Below are 24,784 nucleotides of genomic sequence, written 5' to 3'. Positions count from 1 at the left end.
TTCTTCAAGTAGTGAAGACAAGGTATTCCAAACTTGAAAATAATCTAAGCCGTTAAGTAGAGCTTAATGTTTTATTTATTTTTCTTTTCTTTGGCCCATCACACATCTGACTAGACATTTGTGGGGCAGATAATCTGTTTCAAAGTCAAAATATCAGTTAACCTCACTAAGCTTCTGTGCTTTTCTGGTTTACTTTAAAAAATCAAAATCATAAAAAAAAATTAAAATTAAGCAAGAATTCACAAATTGTTGAAATAGATTATATATGGCTTAATCATCTACAGTAACCTAATTTTTTAATCTAAAATCACCATTTCCAGCCATTGAGCACTGACAAGTTGAGCTTGTACTACATTGAGTTACTAAAGTTTAATTTGTGTTTTTCCATGACTTCATTTTTAAAGCAACCTGGCAAGTTTGAACCTCCCATAATAAGCATTTCATGTACTTAAGGAGTGTGGTTTTTACTAAAAGCACAAGGTCCTCCAGCTTTTAAAAGCTATGGTTCTATGGCAGGATTCAAGTATTAAACTTAAAAATAGAAATAACGGGCACTTACTCAAATGTAAGCTCCATAAAGGCACAAACTTTCTCTTGAGTATTAAATGTGTTGAAGGCAAGAAAGAAGGGGGAGGGAGAAAAGGAGGGAAGGGGATGGATGAGGATTCTTTCAATCCTTATGATTATTTTTTCTTCCTTTTGTGCTAGCAGTCTTTTTGTGCCATAATTACAGCATACAGCAAGATGGCTGTTCAATAATTTATAGCTACACTGAAGCTCTTTTGCTAAAATATGTTCCTCACTGTATTACTGTTACTCAAATGCTACAATTTGCTAAACTGGAGAGATCAAATAAAGTATATAATTTTTTCTTAAACTTAGTGCACATGGATGCACTCAAAAAACTCAGTGGCTATGGAAAAGGACAATCAAATAGAATGAGATTTTGAACAGAATACAGACCACTGAAAACCCTATGGAACAGCCCTACTCTGCACACATGGGGTTGCCATGAGCCGGCATCAACTCAACAGCAACTAACAACAACAATAATAATCTTAAATTAACCTGATATAACAAGAAATTATCAAAAAGCATATCCAATTATTTTTGCATCTCGGTGGAAGAGAAAAAATAAGTTTAATTTTACCCCAAAGAAATTTAGAATCACAGCCATTTTGTAGTGGAAAACGGTGTGAAACATTACCTGGTGTGCAGCCTTCATCTTATCATGTGAAAACTGAGGTCTAAAAAAATTAAATGTTTTTTTCCAGTTAGAGACAAAGAACCTCAGCTGCGTACCTCCCAGCTGAAAATTTCCACAATCCTTTCTCAGTTATTTGCATTAGCAAGGTCTTCTAAATAAAAACTCAGCAGGATGCAGCCATGATCTGCAATCAAGAGAGAAAGATTTACTTTTCTGATAATTGCTCTCTTCTGTGGTTGAAAACATTTGTTCTTCTCTGTGGCACAGTCTACATTATTAAGACAATCTTATCTGTTGAGACTTTGAACGTCTCAGGGAAAGGTACTGAAAAGTAAAGTAGAATTATAATTTTATGTGTAAGAACAGGCAATAGAGAGTTGAAATTGTTGTAATAACACTGTGGTAGGAACGAAGATAATGATAAATCGACATTTAAATGTTTGATTCCTCCAGGGTTTATTGCCTTTAATCACCATTTTTTCCTCTTTTCCTCTCTTCCATTTAGGATTCTAGGTTTATTAGGATCCATAAAGCGATAAAAGTCTTAAACTTTACAATGAAGAGTAAAGATCTACAGCTTTCTGACGTCTTTTTGAAAGCACTTAGCCATCTGCCACTGGAATACAATTTTGCTTTGTACAGCCGGATATTTGACGACTTCGGGACTCACTATTTCACCTCTGGCTCCCTGGGTGGTGTGTATGACCTCCTGTATCAGTTTAGCAGTGAGGAGCTAAAGAACTCAGGTATGCTTTCTGCAGCCTCACTTTTATGACCAATGTGATATCATGTAATACATTTTTCTGCCTATCTTGTTCTATCATTTTTATTTACTGATCTTATTTTTAAAAACTCTGTTACTATTAAGTCAACTTTGACTCAGGGCGAACCCACGTGTATCAGAGTGGAACTGTGCTCACAGGGTTTTCAACGACTGAATTTTCAGAAGTAGATGACCAGCCCTTTCTTCTGAGCCATCTCTGGGTGGACTTGAACCTCCAACCTTTCAGGTAGCAGCCAAGCACATTAACCGCTCATACCATCCAGGGCCTCCATTTACCTTATTTTGACCCTGTTCTATTTCCAAAATGAAGTGAAAAACAATCAACCACATACACACTCGAGTAAGTGAAATAAAAATAGAAAATTAGGACCAAAAAGCAGGAAAAACAAGTATCCTGAACTTCTGTGATGGAGCGTCAGATTTGCTTCTGACTTGCTTGGCATCTGGGAACATCATAAGCTACGTACCACTAGTTACCTAGAATGGGAGAAGCATGCCATACCTAAGGGGGACAAAGTTTGTCCTGGAACTAAATTCTAAAAGATAATTTACTTATAACATTTCTGTAAGAGATAATACTTATAAAAACCCAGTGCCGTCTATAGCAAACACAATAGCAGTTTGTTTTTTTTTTTAGTAATTTAACTAAAAGCCAAGGGCATACGATGAAAGAGCAAGTGAGGACTTGACAAGGACGAAATTGATATGAGCCAGATATTTAAAAAAAAAAAATGCTGCCATTGAGTCGATTCCAACTCATAGCGACCCTATAGGACAGAGTAGAACTGCCCCATAGAGTTTCCAAGGAGTACCTGGTAGATTCGAACTGCCGACCTTTTGGTTAGCAGCCATAGCTCTTACCACCTACACCACCAGGGTTTCCGAGCCAGATATGTACCAAGCAAAAAACTAGTTGTCATCAAGTCATTTCTGCCTCATGGCAGCCCTGGGTGTGTCAGAGTAGAACTGTGCTTCACAGGATCTTCAGTGGCTGGTCTTTTGGAAGCAGACCACCAGATCTTTCTTCTGGGGAAGAAACTTAAAACTTAAAACCACATGGGAAGTACTTTCATTTGAGGAAAAGTTACATCTCGAAGTATAATCAGAGGTATTTTCTGCTTACATGTAAAATAACAATATGAACCTGACATCTTGGGCTCTAAAGTATTATCTAAAATCACCAATATCAATTATTATTACAGCTTAAGCACCTTTGGATATAGTTGCTCTCAGGCTTCCGTGTCAAAGAACTCAGGGTCTTTGTGATGATCTTATCATGTGTCTCGTGAGAGAGAACAAGGTTAGGAAATTATATAGTCACCAGAAGCCAACTCACTAATTCCCCCAATAAACCAGAATTATTGTCCATTCAAATTTTATGCAAAAGGAACCATGAATTTATTTTAAAAGGCAACATCAGGCCAGCACTGGAAGCAATAGAGTTTCAACTCCTCTTTTCAATCTATTACATCTTAATATGGTAAATTCCTAATACCTAATAAGGACACCTGAGTTCTTAAGTCACCAGGTGTTCCCCCATGATCTCCTTGCTATGAGAAAAGATGGGATAAATAACCTTTGAGAAGGATTTTTCGGAAAGAAGTTTTTACTTTTTTTTGCTTGATGTGTTTACTAAAATCCAAAAGGTTTTGCTGGGAAGGGCTTTCCATGTGGCCTGCCCTTATGTTTCATTTCAGTTGTGGTCCTTTCCACTGGTGCAACGGTTGCATGATGAAGCTGATGTCTTCTGCCACCAAGAATAGCATTAACATCAATGCCAAGCAAACATGTTTGGGGGAAACCTCTGGCTCCTGGCTTGCTTTCATCTGACCCTTGGGAGGAAATTATTCTGGTCACTGCTGCTATAACCTAGAGAGTAATTTCCCACTTGATAAGCTATACTCATCAGACATTCAGAGTAAAGACTCTAAAGCCTTAAAGATCAAGTCAGTTAAAGAAGTATGTGAATCTATAATCAACCATTCAACCTTTCAATGGTTGAAACCTCATAACCAAAATAAAGAGTGATGAGCTACTCTCTCCTACTGAACTTTCTCACTTTCCATCTTCTTCTCTATAAATAGAAGTACAAACTGACAGACCGACAGAAACACATAAAGAGGTAAAGAAAGGGAGTTTGAAAAGTGATAGGAAACTGGAAACATAAATATACACACACAAATATACATACTATATATACATAATTATACATGCATGCACAAAGTATTTATAGTGTGTATATGTATTTGTATGTTTACGTATATGAGTGTGTATGTGTGTAAATATATATATACATATTCATGGCATCAGGGTTGTATCCTTTCACCATACTTATTCAATCTGTATGCTGAGCAAATAATCTGAGAAGCTGGACTGTATAAAGAAGAATTCGGCCCCAGGATTGGAAGGAGACTCATTAACGAAAGTGAAGAGGACTTACTGATGAAGATCAAAGACTATAGCCTTTAGTATGGGTTACACTTCAACATAAAACAAAAATCCTCACAACTGGACCAATAAGCAACATCGTGATAAATGAAGAAAATACTGAAGTTGTCAAGGATTTCATTTTACTTGAATCCACAATCAATGCCTGGAAGCAGCAGTCAAGAAATCAAACAACACATTGCATTGTGTAAATCTGCTTCAAAATACGTCTTTAAAGTGTTAAAAAGCAAAGATGTCACTTTGAAGACTAAGGTGCTCCTGATCCAAACCATGGTGTTTTCAATCACCTCATATGCATGCAAAAGCTGGACAATGAATAAGGAAGACTGAAGAAGAATTCATGCCTTTGAATTATGGTGTTGGCAAAGAATATTGAATATACCATGTACTGCCAGAAGAACGAACAAATCTGTCTTGGAAGAAGTATAGCCAGAATGCTCCTTAAAAGCAAAGATGGCAAGACTTCATCTCACATACTTTGAACATGTTATCAGAAGGGACCAGTCCCTGGAGAAGGACATCGTGCTTGGTAAAGTAGAAGGTCAGTGAAAAAGAGGAAGACACTCAGCAAGATGGATTGACACAGTGGCTAACAATGGGTTCAAGCATAATAAAAATTGTGAGAATGGCGCAGGACCAGGCAATGTTTCATTCTGTTGTACATAGGGTCACTGTAAGTTGGAACCAACTCACCAGTACCTAACAACAACATATATTCATATATATGTGTAGCGTAAGTGGTTAAGAGTTTGGCTGTTAACCAAAAGGTCGGCAGTTCAAATCCACCAGCTGCTCCTTGGAAACCCTATGGAGCAGTTCTACCCTGTTCCATAGGGTCACTATGAGGCAGAATTGACTAAACAGCAATGGGTTTGGTATGTGTATATGTGTGATCACAATAATAACATTGGTGCACATTTTTAATTGTTAAGATGAAGCACACCCAAAGAGAAACACATCTCAATAGAATGGAATTCTCAAATGGGTATGCTTACCTGTTTTTGCCCACTTTCTAGATAAATACATATTCTGCCCTCCTTGTTTTTATCCTTGTTATCTTTTTTGGCTTTACTTAGCTATAACATGGAGTTACAGTATAGTTTTAGTTTTTGTTATTCTTTATTCAATAAGAATTATATCCCTCACAATTAATTTTCAAAATAATGCCTTGAATTTTTCATATTACTTTCTCTCTCTCAAGAAGAAGAAAACAAAATTAAATTCCTTTTTATTTGCATCCCTTGATTTATTCCTCTATTGTTCAGTGCCCCATAGTCAATTTAAAACCTTGAGTGAAAGTTGACATTGCTTCAGTCTGCAAGGTGAAAAGAATTTAAATGAAAATATTAAACAATTAAAATATCAAAATATACAAATGGTAATTTTAAATTTCTTTCTTGGGTAAGTCATTAACTGCTCGAAATTGGAGATGAAAAATTTTTCTCTCCATTACTTATCAGTATGCCATTTTCAGTTGATTTTTGCTCAGTTCAAGTAGCTTGAGGGCATTACTGAAATACCCATCCATGTGCCACAGCAGAGGGAACACGCCCATCTGAGAGGCCAAGGGCTACAGCATCAAGCAACTACTTAGTTAATGTGGCTCAGGGTCAGGCAGCAATCTATGGGGCAGACTGCAGAGAAGAAAAGTCTTGTGTAGAAATTCATTGATAAAGACCTGACATTTTAGTCACTACATGATCAGTGCCACTGGCTCATAGGCTAGATTCATCATCCCAATCTTCAAAGATTCTCCTATAACCCTCAGAAAATGAAATAAATTAAGTTTATAGTTAGACTTGGACATATCAAATTTATCTTTCACTTATACATAATAAAAACCTAATAAAATAATAGGAAAAAGATGGAAGTCTTGCATAATAGATTGCATTAAATTCTTAACATGACCTAAACATTCAACCAATTCTCTTATAAGAGCAATACTACCAGAAGAAAAATGAACCATATTTATTCAGCCTGACTGAAACAGACATCTTTTTTGTTAGTGTTGAAGATTCAAGGTAAACATGAGGGCATCAAACCAAGAACTTTTTAATTTAAATTTAATTTTCCGTGATAATGCCTCTCTTCGAATGTGTCAGACGGTTGAAAAAAAATGTGAACTAGGCAGACCTGGTCTCCATCTGCCAAGCCTCACTCACCAGCGACCAATACCTTCACATTTCACCTTCACCATCTTACCCAATCAGTGCCTCAAGCTCTGAAAACACTCTTCCCTGCCTAGAGTAACCTCCAACCCTTAATAGCAGTATTTCAAAAACTACTTCACTCTAAGGTACCTAAGAGCTAATAATAACAGCTCCATCCCTCATATGCTTGTGTTTTGCAAGACAATTATTTTACTAAAGACCAAAAGAACTGGATTTTCATTTTGGTGATTTAGGCGATGTGTCAGGTGGCCTGGGAAACTGTTCAGGAAGAGGGAGTATTGATTCTTTTAAATTTCCCAGTTAGGCAGTGCCAACTCAGCCTACAGGTATGCTAGACCTGTTTCCCTGCTCTGTGTTTCACTTAATCACTAACATCAAAGAGAACAAATGGGGCCACCTCTGAGACATTTTGAGTAGCTTTTGGCAAATTTTAATTCACTGACTAATTGACCACAAATTCAGACTTCCCTCATTTGTCAGGAGATGAAAGTTATTTATCTGGAGTTGTGAATTCAACTGCCTGCCATTAAGATCTGTGGGTGGCATTCTTAGATTTTACTTTAGCAGGTATTGATCTCCAAGGATATCCCGCCTAGTTGAAATGTAGTCAAAGGAAGTTCTAGACAGCAGGCATTACTCAATGTCAAGCAAGTGGTCATGAAGTGGTAGTATGACACCTTTCAAAATGGAACCCCAGGTAGTAGTCAAGAACTTATCACAGCACTTGGCACATAGTGAGTTCTCAATAGCTAATAGCTTTTGTTATGGTCTTTAAGAACAAAGACTAGTGTCACAGAGCACATAGAACATCAATATGCCAATTAACAGGTCCAAGTTTCAGAATAAAGCTCAAAGTCTAAGTGAAAATTCTAGCTTTATGTAGAAAATGCAGTTATAAATCTCAAAAGTAGGGAGAAGGGAAGACAGTGACTAATGCATACCTAGGATGGTTTAACAACAGTGAGGGACAAGAAGATAAAGGAAGCTATAGGTAAGTTTTCAGTTTGGGAGTTAAATGTTACAGAGGTTTGCACAGTGTAAAAAAATGTTTGAAATTGTTGTTACTTAGAGTAGGCAAGCAAATTCTCTTGAGAAACACATTAGAGACCAGGTATTTGTAGGGGTACCAATCTGCATGGTGATACAATTTCTCCAGCAGTTTCTGAGCAAGCACAGAGAAGGAGGATGGTTAGAATCAGTCAAGATCATGGTTTTTCTAGGTTAACAAGAAGAAAAGATAAAAGAGTAGGGTGTTTAGGATATTTGCAAGAGATTGGTTGAAATGAAGGATCATGAAATACAAGTAGGATAACCTAAAGTGAAGGGAGAAAGAGGATGAAGAATTAAGAGAAAATACAGGGGTATGGAGTTTCTAACTGGTCAACAGAGTAGTGGACAAGCAGGAAGGGTAAGACATTACTGTCTGACAGGGGTTTCTAAATTAGAGATGTCAGAGGTGGAGCAATTTCTGTGGTGACAGTAAGTACTCTCATGCTATCAGTATGCTTTGAAGTTAATGGACTGAAAGACAGAAAGACATTCTCATGCTGCCGTTAGCTCCCATCCTGAACTTTCAAAATGTCTCATTGTTTTAATTTAGATTCTGAGTGGCACTGTCTCCATATAATAGTGTAAATTTCTAACCTTCAATAAACCACTGTTTTTCATGTTATGTATCTCCAGCATTAGGAGTCCCTGGGTGGCGCAAAGCGTTAAGATGTCACTACTAACCAAAAGGCGGGTGACTGGAACCCACCCAGAGGTTCCTTGGAAGGCAGGCCTAGACATCTGCTTCTGAAAAATCGCAGCCTTGACCTATGAAGCAGTTCTACTCTGCATGCATGGGGTCGCCATGAGTCAAAATCATCTTGATGGCAACCAACAACACAACATCATCTCCATCTTTATTTACTAGACTGTGTGAATGTTTTTAGTAGATGATGCCTTTATTTATTTATTTATTTTTACCATCTTTTAATTTTCTTTCATGCCATCTCCATCTCCAAGTCTTTTACCATAAGCTTCAATAGGGCAAGAACCATTTTAATTCGTTACTTTTTTAGCTTCATGTGTTAGCATAATACTGGACATAATGCGTATATAACAAATCCTTGTTGAAAAACAGAATAAGTGACACGTCCCAGATTATGACCGAGGGTGAGATGATTGAGAAGGAGTAAAAGATAAGGTCATTGTAGAGAGGTGAAGGAAGTAAGGGACAGAGATTTGGATGGGATAGCCACATGGATTTCAAAGTCATTGAGAATGATGGCAAGTAGAAAAGGAGGCTTAAATGTCAAGACCTTCAACAAGTGAATGTTTGAGAATTTAGTGTGAGAGTTAGAGGTGTTGTAACTGGATGGCCTGAGCCTTAGAGGATCGGGCTTTTATGTGACTTATAAGACTGTAAACAGTCATCATCTCGAAGCACCCCTAAGAAACCAGGACGATGTCAATCTAAGCTCTTAAACCTGAAGGGAGAGGGGATGAGCCAGTATCAACCTCCCCTGGAGACAATGGCAGAAACAGTAGCAAGTACAGGCTTGAATTAAAGCAAGGGAGTAGAACATCCAGTGAGGCAATTGAAAAGAGGGGTTCATAGGTCAGGAAGTTAGAATTTTTGAGAGTTGAATAAAAGGGCTTTGGAAGGAGGAAAGAAGTGGGCAGTTGGGTGAGGGAGAGGAAGCCCAGAGAAGTACGAAAATGAGTGGACAGGAGAACAGAAGAAGACCAATAAGATTTACATTTTAAGGGAAAAAGCAAAGTGGACATGATGGATTTAGTTTCTTGAAGGACCTTGGGACTTCAAATTTCTTGGAATCATGAAGTAGGGCCATTAAGTAGACCTGGCAGTGGAGTGGGGAACAGAACACGCCTTAATCTCTTGATCTGCAGGCCACACAGTGGCACTGTCCAATAGGAAGTGCAAGTTTAGTGGTCTATCATGTGGCAGTGGCAACAAGGGATAAGCAACAGAGAGAGGTAAACAGCATCCGGAAGGGATGGGCCATAGTGACCCCACGCATCATCTTAGGGCCAGTTTTAAAGGAGGAAATGGCAGAGACTCACAGGAACCTCTCCTGTTCAGGATCATCTCAGGACCTGTGGGGACTGCATCCATAGGTCAAAGCTATTAATCATGCGAGTTTATGGGGATTGGGCAAGATGGGGGACGACATGTAGTACTTGAAGGAGATAAAAATTAACTCCGAAGGTGACCAGCACCTCAGGCTCCTCCTCTCTGAATTCTCAATAGTACATTCTCAGTATTTTCTCTTTCTGCTCCATTTCCTAGGTTTAACAGAGGAAGAATCCCAAAACTGTGTCCGGATTGAAACAAAAAAACGCTTTGGTTTCTTTAAGAAAAAAACAGTGGAACACCGGTGTACAAAAAACAAGCTGTCAGAGAAATATGAAGGTAACGGGACTCTCTCTTAGCAGGTCATTGAACATGTCCTGCAGCAGGTCGTAACTTAAGTATCACAGTATTACATGACTGTGCTATTTTTAACTTTTCATTTATTTCACGATAGAGCTGCCTGTGTGGGGCAGGAGTAGGGGAAGGAGCACAAATAAAATATCATTAACACTATTTGAAAAGGGAAATCATTAAGGTTTTCTTTATCTTATACCTATGTTGTTCAATTTAATGAACATTTATTTATGATCGGCACTCCATAACTCAATTGCAAAATAAATATGGGTGTGAACCAGGTCTTATTGTTGAGGAGCTTACAAAATAAGCATGCTTATAAATAACCATTAAAAATATAGGCTGATAAGAGTTCAACTGAAGTATTTTTTTTAAAAGCCACAAACTAGGAAGTGCTACAGCAGAAGATATTTCTTGAGATCAGTGTACATCAGGTCTCATGAAGAAAATTATTTTGGGACTATGCATTGAAAATTGCAGGAGACTTTGGCAAATGGAGAGTGAGGGGGAAAATCCAGGCAAAGTAACTGGAGTAAGAAGATATAAGTCAGGTTTTAAAGAATGATCTTATCCCTTTCCAGAGTTTCAGCCACTTTCTATGGGCTTTCACTCCTATATACTAATCTCCAACTCAGACATCTCTTCTGAGCTCTAGACATCTACTATGCACTGGATATCTCACCTGGACATCTACAAGCACCAAAACACAAACCCAAGCCCACTGCCATTGAGTCAATTCCTGCTCATAGTGACTCCATAGGGTTTCCAAGGCTGTAAATTCCTACGGACTTAGACTGCCACATTTTTCTCCCCCAGAGCCACTAGTGGTTTCAAATTGTCTACCTTACCGTTAGCAGTCAATTGCTTTAATCTCTGTGTTACCAGGGCTTCTATCATGAGCACCAATACTTCATATATTCTATCTGCCTCAGATATAGTTCTCGTTACTATACAGTCAACTAATAAGATTGTTGTGAGGATTAAGTGATGATTATAAGGAGCCTGTCATAGTGACCAGCAGCTGTTGGCTACTTTCCCCTTCCCCTTTCCCTTTTCTTCTCCTACAGAAGTCCCAACCTGATGCATGGCACTGCCATCAACTCAAGCAACGAAGTCAGAAACCTGGGTGTTTTCATCGATTCCTCCCTCTTTCTCCCCTCCACATCCACTAAGTAACCCTGTATAAGTCATTGTGTGCCATCCTTAATATCTTTGCAAATTGTTGCCATCTCTCTATTTCTCTGGGCATGCCCTCCATGCAAGTCCTCATTATTCCAACCTTTATTACCACAGAAGCCTCATAACTGGTCTTAATGCCTCTAGTCTAGCCTTTCTCCAACCTATTCTACACGCTTCTGTGACAGTAATGTTCTCCAGGACAGAACTTACCATAAAATACTCATGCTTCAAACATAGGATGGTTTCTTACAGCCTTCAGGGTATAGTCCTACTTCTCTCTCTACTTTGCTACTTTATGCCATGTCCTAAAGAAGTTATGCTCTCTTGTATGTCTCACCATTACAAATAACTGCTTCCTCTATGCAAAATTCCCTTATTCCCTGACTTTGCTTCATTGACTGCTACTCAATCTACATAGAAAAAGGGGGAAAAAATCACAGAAACTTCTAAAATATGGAAGTTATATTCTAATGGGGAAGACAGACAAGGAACAAATAAAAATGTAATTTTTACTATAATAATAAATAGATAAAGTTAAATATAATATCAGAGCACAGAGATGGTCTACATATAAAGGCCCATGTTAAGCATAAGCAAGATGGGAAGAATTGGCTTGACAAATATGCATTCATATTATAGTAAGAAAGGAAAAAGAGGGGAAAGAGAAACATAGTATGCAAAAACAGATAAATAACATAAACCGAAGAATGGATGAAAATTGTTTACCAATTTATCACAAAACATAATAATAAAAGCAATATAAATTCAATAAATCAAGAGCTCAGAGACAAAAGTATTCACTATCAGAATGAATTTAAAAAAAGGGCTGTTTCAGAGCTAAGAGACAAAAACAAGCAAACTGTAAATCTTTGTGGAAGCAGACTGCCACATCTTTCTCCCGCAAATTGGCTGGTAGTTTCAAACTACTGACCTTTCAGCTAGCAGCCAAGTGCTTAACCACTATGCTGCCAGGGTTCCTTATATGGGAATTAAACCAAACCAAACCAAACCCAGAGCCGTCGAGTCGATTCCGACTCACAGCGACCCTATAGGGCAGAGTAGAACCACCCCCTAGAGTTTCCAAGGAGCACCTGGTGGATTCAAACCGCCGACCTTTTGGTTAGCAGCCATAGCTCTTAACCACTATCCCACCAGGGCTTCCCATATGGGAATTAGTGTTCCTGAAATAGAGATCCCAAAAAATAAAACAGAAAGACTTTTTTTTTTTTTTAATGCTGTATGAGAACATGACCTGAAATGAAGGGAAAAGAAGTTTTCCTTGATTATGTGTATCAGGAATATTAGTTCCAAATATGCAACTTCAAGACAAATTCTGGTTAATTTACAAAATGTAAAGTTTTTTAAATGAAATTTTCAAGTGTCTGGGCTGAAAAAACAAGGCTCTTACAGAACAAGAACAACAAAATCTGAATGGGCTCAGACTTCTCCATAAAAAGTCCAATGCTAGAAGACACTAGAAGAATGCTCACGAATTTCTGAAAGAGGGGAAAAAATGTATTCATGTGTAAAGAAAACAGAAAGCCATTCTCAAAACATAAAAGAATTCTAGAAGACTCATTCTTGAGTTGTTGTTGTTGTCAGGTACCACTGAGTCATTTCCACCTCAGAGCGACCCTGTGTAAAACAAAGCAAAACATTGTTTGGTCCTGTGCCATCCTCATAATCCTTGCTTTGTTTGAACCCATTGTTGCAGCCACTGTGTCAATCCATCTCATTGAAGGTCTTCGCCTTTTTCACTGACCCTCCACTTTACCAAGCGTGATGACCTTCTCCAGGGAATTGTCCCTCCTCATAGCATGTCCAAAGTACAGAGACGAAGTCTCGACATCTCTCTTCTAAGGAGCACTCTGGCTGAACTTCTTCCAAGACATATTTGTTCATTCTTCTGGCAGTCCATGGTATATCCAATATTCTTCACCAACACCATAATTCAAAGGCATTGATTCTTCTTCAGTCTTCCTTATTCATTTTCCAGCTTTCACATGCTTGAAAATACCATGTCAGGTGCACCTTAGTCCTCAAAGGGACATCTTTGCTTTTTTAACACTTTATAGAGATCTTTTGGAGCCCTGGTGGAGCCATGGTTAAGAGCTACTGCTGCTAACCAAAAAGTCAGCAGTTGAAATCTACCAGCCGCTCCTTGGAAACCATATGGGGCAATTCTCTATCCTATATGGTGGTTGTGAGTCCGAATCGACTTGACAGCAACAGAGAAGGAGGAGAGGTCTTTTGCAGCAGATTTGCCCAGTACAATACATTGTTTGATTTCTCGACTGCTGCTTCTATGGGGGTTAAATGTGAATCCAAGTAAAATGAAATCCTAGACAACTTCAATGTTTTCTCTGCTTATCATTATGTTGCTTATTGGTCCAATTGTGAGGATTTTTGTTTTCTTTTTGTTGAGGTGTAATCCATACTGAAGGCTGTAGTTTTTGATCTTCATCAGTAAGTGCTTCAAGTTCTCTTCATTTTCATCAAGCAAGGTTTTGTCATCCACATATCGCAGGTTGTTAATGACTCTTCCTCCAATCATGATGCCAAGTTCTTCTTCATATAGTCCAGCTTTTCAGATTATATGCTCAACATACAGATTGAATAAGTATGGTGAAAGGATACAACACTGACACACACGTATTTGATTTTGAACCACACGGTATCCCCTTGTTCTGTTCAAATGGCTACCTCTTGGTCTGTGTACAAGTTCCACATGAGCATAGTTAAGTGTTCTGGAATTCCCATTCTTTGCAGTGTTATCCATAATTTGTTATGACCCACACAGTCAAATGTCTTTGCATAATCAATAAAATACAAGTAAATATCTTTCTGGTATTCTCTGCTTTCAGCCAAGTTCCCTTTCACATCAGCAGTGATATCCCTCATTCCACATCCTCTTCTGAACTGCCAGTGTACTGCTACAACTGTTTTTGAATGATCCTCAGCAAAACTATACTTGTGTGTGATATTATGATATTGTTTGAGAATTTCCACCTTCTGGTGGATCATGTATTGAAAAAAAAAAACTACTCCACTATAAAATCTGTAGAATAAAGAGATTAATGAAACAAATATTTCTAATAATTGTTATAGAAAGATTTTTTTTTCCTAAAATGGACTGCAACATATCTCTCAAATTCCCATTTCTTCTAAGTGGCAATAAGAAATAAAATTGCCAAGGTAATGTAACCCAGATATTCTGAATTTTATTTCTTGATCAAACTCAGGATCCCTCTCACCCTTCTCCATTCTTGCTTTCCAGGGGTGAACAGAGCGTGTGTGTGTGTGTGTGTGTGTGTGTGTGAGTGAGAGAGAGAGAGACACCCTGGGGTCAGAAGAAGAATAAGACCTTTGTCAACATGTTTCCTTCTGCCTTTGCTTGCCTCAGGTGTCACTTGCCTCTTCTGGTTCTCATCTGTACGCACTAGTACTCACTCTTGATGTCCATAATTCTGTCTTGGCCTTTGGTTATTAGGTTTGTACCCTTTGACTCTTCCTCATACCAAACCCTGGAACTTTTGTGTCTGTAGCCCTCTTTAAGGTCTAGGGAACTCCTTCCAGCTTTCTGCACATCATAGTAAATTGTAAGCAGCTTTGAGGCTGCCCTAATGGCCACCTGCCTGGGTGCCATGTTGGATGTAGGGGTTCTCTACAATGCTTCTCATTCTCACCCTGCTACTGGAGAAGCCAAGTGAATGTTCTTCCTCCTTTAGATACAAATGTATCTGTATTTTATCCAGTTTCTCTTCTGCCACCATCCTTCCCAAGACTCTACCCAAAATGGTAGAATCCTAGACTGGTGCTGAGGAATCTACCAACATCTAAATCCTAGTCTCATGTCGAATATTCTCTGTTCTCCCCACTGCTCAAAGTATTTCCTCCTTTTTGGAAAGGATAATGACTCTTATGTTGCTGTGTATTATCTACCATTCTATGATTAATGTTATAAATTCTGTGTTCTGAGTCCTAGCACATTTTGTTCTCAATATTTAAATTAATGCATTAAAAATTCAAGAATTGTTCTTTTTCTCTCAAGAGCCTGGCTCTTGACATGGTCTTCATATCTATCATTTTGCTGTATATTTACAGAAGTGTACTTGGGAGCTCAAAAGATAAAGCTAGACTCTTTTTCTCTCTGGGTCCTCTCGAACATAAGACTGTACATGTAGAAAGTCCATGAGGCAACTTGATTTGGGGAAGTGAGACAGATAAATGCAGTTAAGAGACACATGCAAAAATTAATAACAAGATATTACTCTAATAGATAAATATAGAACTCAGGAATAATGAGGCAATGAGATCTGAATCCATTTAACATATAAAACTAAGACTACACAACAAGGGGAATAATGATTTATGTTTCTCTATTTTTTCAGCTTTTATTATAATAAAGATACTAAACCAATCAAATCAAATCCTGAAATTGTAATTTTTAGCCAAAAGCTTAGATAGTATCTCGTCTAAGAAGTCTTTCCTAGTTACCACCTCTATCCTTGCTCGTAATGAAGGCTAGATGCTCTTCTATTTGCTCTCACTGCCACCTGTATTTACAAAACCATGGCACTCATCAGACTCTATCATGCTTACTTTCTTTTTCCTCCACTGAGCTGTAAGCAAATTTAGGATAGTGGTGTGGGTTTTATGTCCTCCCTGACTGTGCCTGTAACATTGTCAATGATTAATAGATGTGTCTCAATGAGCAAAGGAGTGAAGCAAAGAAAGAATAATGAAAGCTGAATAAACGATCAACCTTTATTAAGCTCTTAGTATATGACAGGCACTGTTCTAAGTGTTTTGTGTGTGTTAACTTTGTAATCCTCACAACAACCGCATGACAGCGTTACCATTATTACCTCCATTTTACAAATGAGGCAATTGAGGCACAGACAGGTAAAGAACGAATAAATAAAGGGCCTTTCTATTTGGTTTGAGCATAAGGTAAGTAAAAGAAAGTTTTGTAAAACAAAGCTGGGAAGCTGGGTTTGATTCATGTTAAGTGAGACTTACATACCGTGCTAAGGAATTTGGACATAATTAATTTTGGACTCTCATTACCCTAAAGTGTTATGTATGAAAAGTTCTATTTTTAGGTTGGAAAACTTTGAGTGTAACAGAGTTAAGCAGAACATCTCAGAGTTTTTAAAATTATAAAGAACACTATGATTTTCAAGAGACTGATGTGGTATGCAGTTTCCAAAAAAAAAAAATACTTTACCAAGAAACACACAGAAATGATATTGGGTAAAACACTGCTGGATTCAGTAGGAAGCACCAAAGATTATTAAGTAAAACCAAACTAAACAAACCCGTTGCAATCAAGTTGATTCCAACTCAGAGCAACCCTGTAGGACAGAGTAGAGCTGCCCCATAGGGTTTCCAAGGAGCGGCTAGTGGATTCAAACTGCCAACAATTTGGTTAGCACCCATAGCTCTTAACCACTGCACCACTAGGGCTCCACCAATATTATTAAGTAGGATAATAAAATGTTCTTCTAGCTGTAGTGCATTGAATACTTTGCAATTGATTAAACTTGCAGGTTAGATTGTATTAAAATCTTGACTCCAGTTTTTATTGACCGTGTGGCCAAGACCAAGTAACTTAATCTTTTTGTGCTTTATATCTCATATGTAAAATGAAAATAATAATAATAGTATTTAATTCATAAGCTTATTGAGAGAGTTAAAATAATCTATATAAAGTGATAAGAACAAAGCCTGACACACTAAAACTCAGTTCATATCAGCTATTATAATTTTGTAGTTGTCCAAGTGATATAATAAAACATAAGGTAAATGGAAGTGGAAATTTAAAGAATACAGATACAAGAAAAAAATGAAGACTGACACAGGACTTATATCCCAAATATATAAAGAATTCCTACAAATCAGAAAGAAAAAGGCAGTCAATCAATTTAAAAGATAGCCAAAAAGTGTTGAATAAGCACTTCGTAAAAGAGGATATTGAAATAGCCAATAAGCGTATCAAAAGATGATCAACAGCACTAGGAATGGAGGAAATACTATTAAAACCATAAAATACTACTTCATGTCCTTAAAAACCAAAAACCAGACTTGATTTCTTCAGTCAAGACCCCATGTTTAACAGACTAGAACTGCCCCATAGGCTTTCCAAGGCTGTAATCTTTAGGGGAGCAAACTGACATATTTTTCTCCTGCAGAGCTGCTAGTGATTTCCAGTTGCCCACATTTTGGTTAGCAGCTGAGTGCTTTACCATTACACAACCATGGTCAAAAGTATTTAATTGACAGCTGTTGGCACTGTGTGGAGCCACTAAACATGCCATACACTGCTGTTGAACTATGAATTGATAAAACCATTTGTGGAAACTGGTTAGTAGTATCTACTAAAGCTGAACATATGAATTCCACTGCTAGGTATAAATGCGACAGAAATATGCACGAACATGGGTGTTCAAAGCATCATTATTCATAAACTGGATACAACTCAAATATATATCCTGTTGTTATACATTGTCACAATGGAATACTTTACAGCAATGAGATGAATTAAGTGCTGCTGCACTTAATTGCGCTCATGAGGAACCTTTAGATAGATCAAGAGGCAGTTGTTCAGACAGAACAAGGGGATGCTGATTGGTTTAAAGTCAGGAAAGGTGTGCGCCAGGGTTGTATTCTTTCACCGTATCTATTCAATCTGTATGCTGAGCAAATAATCCAAGAAGCTGGACTATATGAAGAAAAGTGGGGCATTAGGATTGGAGGAAGACTCATTAACAACCTGCGTTATGCAGATGACACAACCTTGGCTTGCTGAAAGTGAAGAGGACTTGAAGCACTTACTAATGAAGATCAAAGACCACAGCCTTCAGTATGGATTGCCCCTCAACATAAAGAAAAAAAAAATCCTCACAACTGGACCAATGAGCAACATCATGATAAATGGAGAAAAGATTGACGTTGTCAAGGATTTCATTTTACTTGGATCCACAATCAACAGCCATGGGAGCAGCAGTCAAGAAATCAAAAGATGCATTGCATTGGGTAAATCTGCTGCACAGGACCTCTTTAAAGTGTTGAAGAGCAAAGACGTCACCTTGAAGATTAAGGTGCGCCTGACCCAAGCCATGGTATTTTCAATCACGTCATATGCATGTGAAAGCTGGACAGTGAATAAGGAAGACCGAGGAAGAATTGATGCCTTTGAATTGTGGTGTTGGGGGAAAATATTGAATATACCATGGACTGCCAGAAGAGTGAATAAATCTGTCTTGGAGGAAGTACAACCAGAATGCTCCTTAGAAGCAATGATGGTGAGACTGTGTCTTACATACTTTGGACATGTTGTCAGGAGGGATCAGTCCCTGGAGAAAGACATCATGCTTGGCAAAGTACAGGGTCAGTGGAAAAGAGGAAGATCCTCAATGAGGTGGATTGACACAGTGGCTGCAACAATGGGCTCAAGTATAACAATGATTGTAAGGATGGCGCAGGACCAGGCAGTGTTTTGTTTTGTTGTACATAGGGTCGCTATGATTCAGAACTGACTTAATGGCACCTAACAACAACAACAATACACACCATAACCACCCACACATCTGTCAGCTTGTTGTACTGTGCGGGCTTATGCTGGGCTGTACTGCTGGAAGCTATGCCACCAGTATTCAAATACCAGCAGGGTCACCTGTGGCGGACAGATTTCAGCTGAGCTTCCAAACTAAGACAGACTAGGGAAAAAGGACCCGACAGTCTACTTCTGAAAAGAATTAGCCAGTGAAAACCTTATGAATAGTACTGGAACATTGTCTGATATAGTGCCGGAAGATGAACCCCTCAGGGTGGAAGGCACTCAAAAGATGGCTGGGGAAGAGCTGCCTCCTCAAAGTAGAGTGGACCTTAATAATGTAGTTGGAGTCAAGCTTTCAAGACCTTCATTTGCTAATGTGGCACCACTCAAAATGAGAAGAAACAGCTACAAACATCCATTAGTAATAGGAACCTGAATTGTATGAAGTATAAATCTAGGAAAATTGGAAATCATCAGAAATGAAATGGAATGCATAAATATTGATATCCTAGGTATTAGTGAGCTGAAATGGACTGGTATTGGTCATTTTGAATCAGGCTATCATATGGTCTACTGTGCCGGCAACGACAACTTAAAGAGGAATGGCATTGGACTTATAGTCAAAAAGAACATTTTAAGACCTATCCTGAAGTACAATGCTGTCAGTGATAGGATAATATCCATACATCTACAAGGAAGATCAATTAATATGGCTATTATTAAAATTTACACACCAACAAATAAGGCCAAAGTTGAAGAAACTGAAGATTTTTACCAACTTCTGCAGTCCGAAATTGGTCAAATATGTAATTGTGATGCACTGCTAATTAATGGTGATTAGAATGTGAAAGTTGAAAACAAAGAATCTGTAGTAGGAAAATATGGCCTTAGCCATAGAAATGATGCCAGAGATCACATGATCAAATTTTGCAAGACCAACACTTCTTCATTGCAAGTACTTTTTTTCACCAACATAAACAGTGGCTATACACATGGACCTTACCAGATGGAATACACAGAAATCAAATCAACTACATCTGTGGAAAGACATGATGGAAAAGTTCGATATCATCAGTCAAAACAAGGCCAGGGGCTGACCGTGGAATAGGCCATCAATTACTCATATGCAAGTTCAAGTTGAAACTGAAAAAAATTAGAACAAGTCCACGAGAGCCAAAGTACAACCGTAAGTATAACCCACCTGAATTTAGAGACCGTCTCAAGAATAGAGCTGATGCATTGAACACTAATGACTGAAGACCAGATGAGTTGTGGAGTGACATCAAGGACATCATATATGAAGAAAGCAAGAGGTCATTGAAAACAGGCGAGAAATAAATGATCAAAACAGATGTCTGAAGAGACTCTGAAACTTGGATGTTGAGTAGCTAAAGAAAAAGGGAAAAATGATGAAGCAAAAGAGCTGAACAGAAGATTTCTAAGAGTGACTTGAGAAGACAAAGTATTGTAATCACATGTGCAAAGACCTGGAGATAGAAAACCAAAAGGAAAGAACACACTCAGCATTTCTCAAGCTGAAAGAACTGAAGGAAAAATTCAAGACTTGGGTTGCAATATTGAAGGATTCTATGGGCAAAATATTGAACAACCCGGAAAACATCCAAAGAAGATGGAAGGAACATGACGTTCAATCATTTCAGGAAGTAACATATGATCAAGAACCAATGCTACTGAAAGAAGTCCAAGCTGCTCTGAAGGCATTGGCAAAAAACAAGGCTCTGGGAATTGACTGAATACCAATTCAGACGTTTCAGCAGATGTGTGTAGCGCTGGAAGTGCTCACTCTTCTCTGCCAAGAAATTCAGGAGACAGCTACCTGGCCAACCAATGACAGGAAGAGATCCATACTTATGCCTATTCCCAAGAAAGGTGATCCAATCAAATGTGGAAATCATCGAACAATATCATTAATATCACATGCAAGCAAAATTTTGCTGAAGATCATTCAAAAGCGACTGCAGCAGTATATCAACAGGGAACTGCCAGAAATTCAAGCCAGATTTAGAAGAGGACGTGGAGCCAGGAATACCACTGCTGATGTCAGATGGATTCTTATGTTGAGGGAACAATCCCTGGAGAAGGACAATATGCTTGGTAAAGTAGAGGGACAGCAAAAAGGAGAAAGACGGCAATAAAGATGAGCTCAAACACAGCAAGGATTGTGAGGATGGCACAGGACGAGGCAGTGTTTTGTTCTAATATACTTAGGGTCACTATGAATTGGAACGAAGTCGATGGGACCTAACAACGACAATAACAACAATCCAAATATGAAATAGTTCATCAAAACCACTGTCAATTCGTATATATCAGCAAAAACTAATTTCTCTGCTATTTTTATATGAAAAGTGAATGTAAAATTGTCTAAAAGTTTCTTCTTGTACTCCTCTACATTTTCTTATGCACCTTACTTTTGAACAATCAGATGGCTTTCTTCATAGGGAGAATATTGTTCTAATTATTCTAGACTATCTTGCCTGAGGATTCCTGAACAGTAGGGGCACAACCAATCCTTCCTGGGCCAGACCCCAGAATAAATACTAAATTAATATCCTTAACTAGCATCCATTTCATTTGCTTTTATTTCTCACTACAATATAACGTTATTCAGTTTCTATCCATATTAGTCATGCCACTTTAGCAGATGAAGGCCCCAGAACTTGACTCCATCTGTATCACTAAGGTCAACCCTACTCTGAGGAGGCAGCTCTTCCTCAGTCATATTTTGAGCGCCTTCCAACCTGAGGGTCTCGTCTTCCAGCACTATGTCAATGTTCTGTTGCTATTCATAAGGTTTTCACTGGCTAATTTTTTCAGATCTACACCGCCAGGTCCTTCTTCCTAATCTCTCTTGATCTGGAAGCTCAGCTGAAACCTGTCGACCATGGGTGACCCTGCTGGTATTAGAATACTGATGGCATAGCTTCCACCATCATAGCAGCACGCAACCCACCCCAGTACGACAAACTGACAGGTACATGGGGAGCCAGGGGTGCTCACTGTTTATGCCAATAAATTTGGAAGACAGCCACCTGGCGAACCAGCTGAAACAGATCCATATTTATGCCCATTCCAAAGAAAGATGATCCAACAGAATGCAGAAATTATCAAACAGTATCATTAATATCACACACAAGTAAAATTTTCCTGAAGATCATTCAAAAGCAGTTGCAGCAGTAGATCAACAGGGAACTGCCAGAAATTCAGGCCAAATTTGGAAGAGGATGTAGAACCAGGGATATCATTACTGATATCAGATGGATCTTGGCTGAAAGCAGAAAATACAGGAAAGATGTTTACCTGTGTTTTATTGACTATGCAAAGGCATCTGACTGTGTGGATCATAACAAATTATGGATAACATTGTGAAGAATGGGAATTTCAGAACACTTAATTGTGCTCATGAGGAGACTGTGCGTAAATCAAGAGGCAGTCGTTCAAACACAGCAAGAGGATGCTGCATGGTTTAAAGTTGAGAAAGGTGTGGGTCTGTAAATCTGCTGCAATAAAAAAAAAATTTTTTTTTTATAGACCTTCCTTTTTAAGTGTTAAAAAGCAAATATGTCACTTTAAGGACTAACATGTGCCTGACCCAAGCCATGGTGTTTTTAATAGCCTCATATGCATGCAAAAGCTGAACAGTCGATAAGGAAGACTGAAGAAAATTAATGCCTTTGAATTATGGTGTTGGTGAAGAATATTGAACATATTGTGAACTGCCAGAAGAAAGAACAAATCTTTCCTGAAAGAAGTACAGCCAGAATGCTCCTTAGAAGCAAGGATGACAAGACTTCATCTCAACATATTTCGGACATGTTATTACGAGGGACCAGTCCCTGGAGAAGGACATCATGCTTGGTAACGTAGAGGGTCGCAAAAAAGAGAAAGACCTCCAGTGAGATGGATTGACGCAGTGGCTGCAACAATGGGCTCAAGCATAACAATTGTGAGGTTGGCTTAGGATCAGGCAGTGTTTTGTTCTGTTGTACATAGGGTCGCTGAGTCAGAGCTGACTCTACTACACCTATCAACAATGGCAACAACAACATCCATACTAGTTAAAGTTACCATTAGTCAATAGGAATTATTTTGAAAATATGTATATAAAAATATTGTGCCAAATCTTACCCTGAAGGTTTTCACCTTTTGTTTAGTTGTACTTTTACCCCTTTCTCTAAGTTTAAAGGCATTTTATCAATTTTTTTCTTTTTGTTTTGTAATTGGGAGTCTCCAGCTTTGCAGTCAGTTGATTGGATATCAGAATCCATGTGGTTTATATTACTTCCGTGACAGAAGACATAAGCTAATGTAAACCAAAAGCCTATTTTGTCATCAAAGAGTAGGGGTCAGAGTAGTCAAGACTTGCATTGCTTTTGCATCCCAGCCTAGCCTTAATGACTCATGTCCAATTAATTTTAGCTTCAATGTCTACTTTTATAATAATACCTACCTTTCAGAGTTGTTGTGAGAATTTCATAAGAGGATGTGTGTAAAGTGCCGGCCATATACAAGATGTTAAATAAATGGCAGTTCTTAGCAGTGCTATTAGCATTTCTGTTATTAAGCTCCCTAAAGGGATAAGAAGTATTTTCTTGCTTTTCACTTAGCTTACTTCATGGAGCTACATGACTGTACTCTGTGGTGCAAAGACACCTTTCTTTAAAGTATGAATTTGCAATAAAATTAAATGGGTAATTTTCTTGCAACGCCTTGCAGGTTCATTTTTGCAGGGAGCAGAGAAATCCATATCCCTTGTTCGAGGAGGGAGGAGTGAGTACACAGCAGCTTTGGCGTGGGAGAAGGGGAGCTCTGGGCCAGAGGAGAAGGTCTTTTCTGAGTGGTTAGAATCAGTGAAGGAAAATCCTGCTGTGATTAACTTCGAGGTAAGATTACAACATATACGGGTAAAAGCTTAAGTAGTTCTCTAGCAGCCCAAATTTTACCTCATACAATCCCTTTTCCATTTTCCTCTCAGATGATAAAAGACATGTCTGTCTTTACCATACATACACAATCTACTCTTTTTTCTTCCAATGCTAAATTGCTCACCTATTGCTTTGCTATGGAAACAAACATTCTGCAGTACAGTAGTTATAATTCCTAGCATGCATGAAAAACCAAGAAAGAGAACTTAGTGACTATAAGTGCTCGGACTTGCCTTGAGTATTCGCATTCTTCATCTCTCAGTGTATACAGTAAATCTGATTTCTGTGGTTTTCAAGCCGCTTTATCTGATAAGCACTCCTAAATCTTCGTTGATGGCTCTGTGAGATAAATGGATTTTTAGAGTCATTTGGCTTCCTGCTTTTATCACCATTGAATGACATGACCAGTAGAGTGTTTTTCATAATTAGTAAAGAGGTCATTTTTATTATTTATGGAATACTTTGCCCACGTATCAGTCATATGCCATTTAGAACCAGTTTGGCCTAAAACATAACCACATAAAAAAGGCCCCCAAAGAAGCTATTATGTTCATTCCATGTAAATGAAGAAAGGAGAGTTCAGTCATTGTGAAAGTGGAATCATTCACGTGAGGCACTAAGTACATTGACTGAGATCTACAGATTATGGTAGGAAGACGAGATCTAATCACCCAGCTGGGTACTTGTGAGTCATGCCTTGGGCTGAATACTTATTGTTGGGAATTGAAAATGTTAGTAAAATGAGCCCTGAATTGTTGGTTAGCTCTTTTTTTTTTTTTTGGTTACTGTAATTCTTCCATTCATCCTACTGGCAAGTTCATTTCTTCATTATTCCCCACTCCATAGCTTCTCATCTGGTTTCACCAAAAGCCAATATTGTCCCTGGAAAACCATAAAACACCGAAAGCCTTTCTTCCTCATCCGCTCTAGATTTTTCTGCTTGAGCTAAACTTAATGAGCTTCAGCAGAGAATTAATGAGCTGACTAACCTTTGGTCACCTATCTCAGTACTTTAATCAAATATTTAAAGTTTAATGAATTCATGATGTAAGTCC

General features: G+C 38.3%; 1 protein-coding gene across 1 annotated transcript in view; it reads left to right on the top strand.

Moving 5' to 3' along the window:
- Nucleotides 1-24,784, top strand: part of C6 (complement C6) — a 75,888-nt gene that overhangs the window by 29,475 nt on the left and 21,629 nt on the right. The window contains exons 7-9 of the mRNA XM_003407898.4: nt 1,713-1,953; nt 9,906-10,028; nt 23,521-23,687. Of these exons, the coding sequence (XP_003407946.2) occupies nt 1,713-1,953; nt 9,906-10,028; nt 23,521-23,687 (531 nt within the window). The remainder of the gene's footprint in view (nt 1-1,712; nt 1,954-9,905; nt 10,029-23,520; nt 23,688-24,784) is intronic.

This window comes from Loxodonta africana, chromosome 2 (genome assembly GCF_030014295.1).
Source record: "Loxodonta africana isolate mLoxAfr1 chromosome 2, mLoxAfr1.hap2, whole genome shotgun sequence".
Lineage (NCBI taxonomy): Eukaryota > Metazoa > Chordata > Mammalia > Proboscidea > Elephantidae > Loxodonta > Loxodonta africana.
The sequence above is the reverse complement of the archived record's forward strand: the minus strand, read 5'-3'. Positions and strand labels throughout refer to the sequence as shown.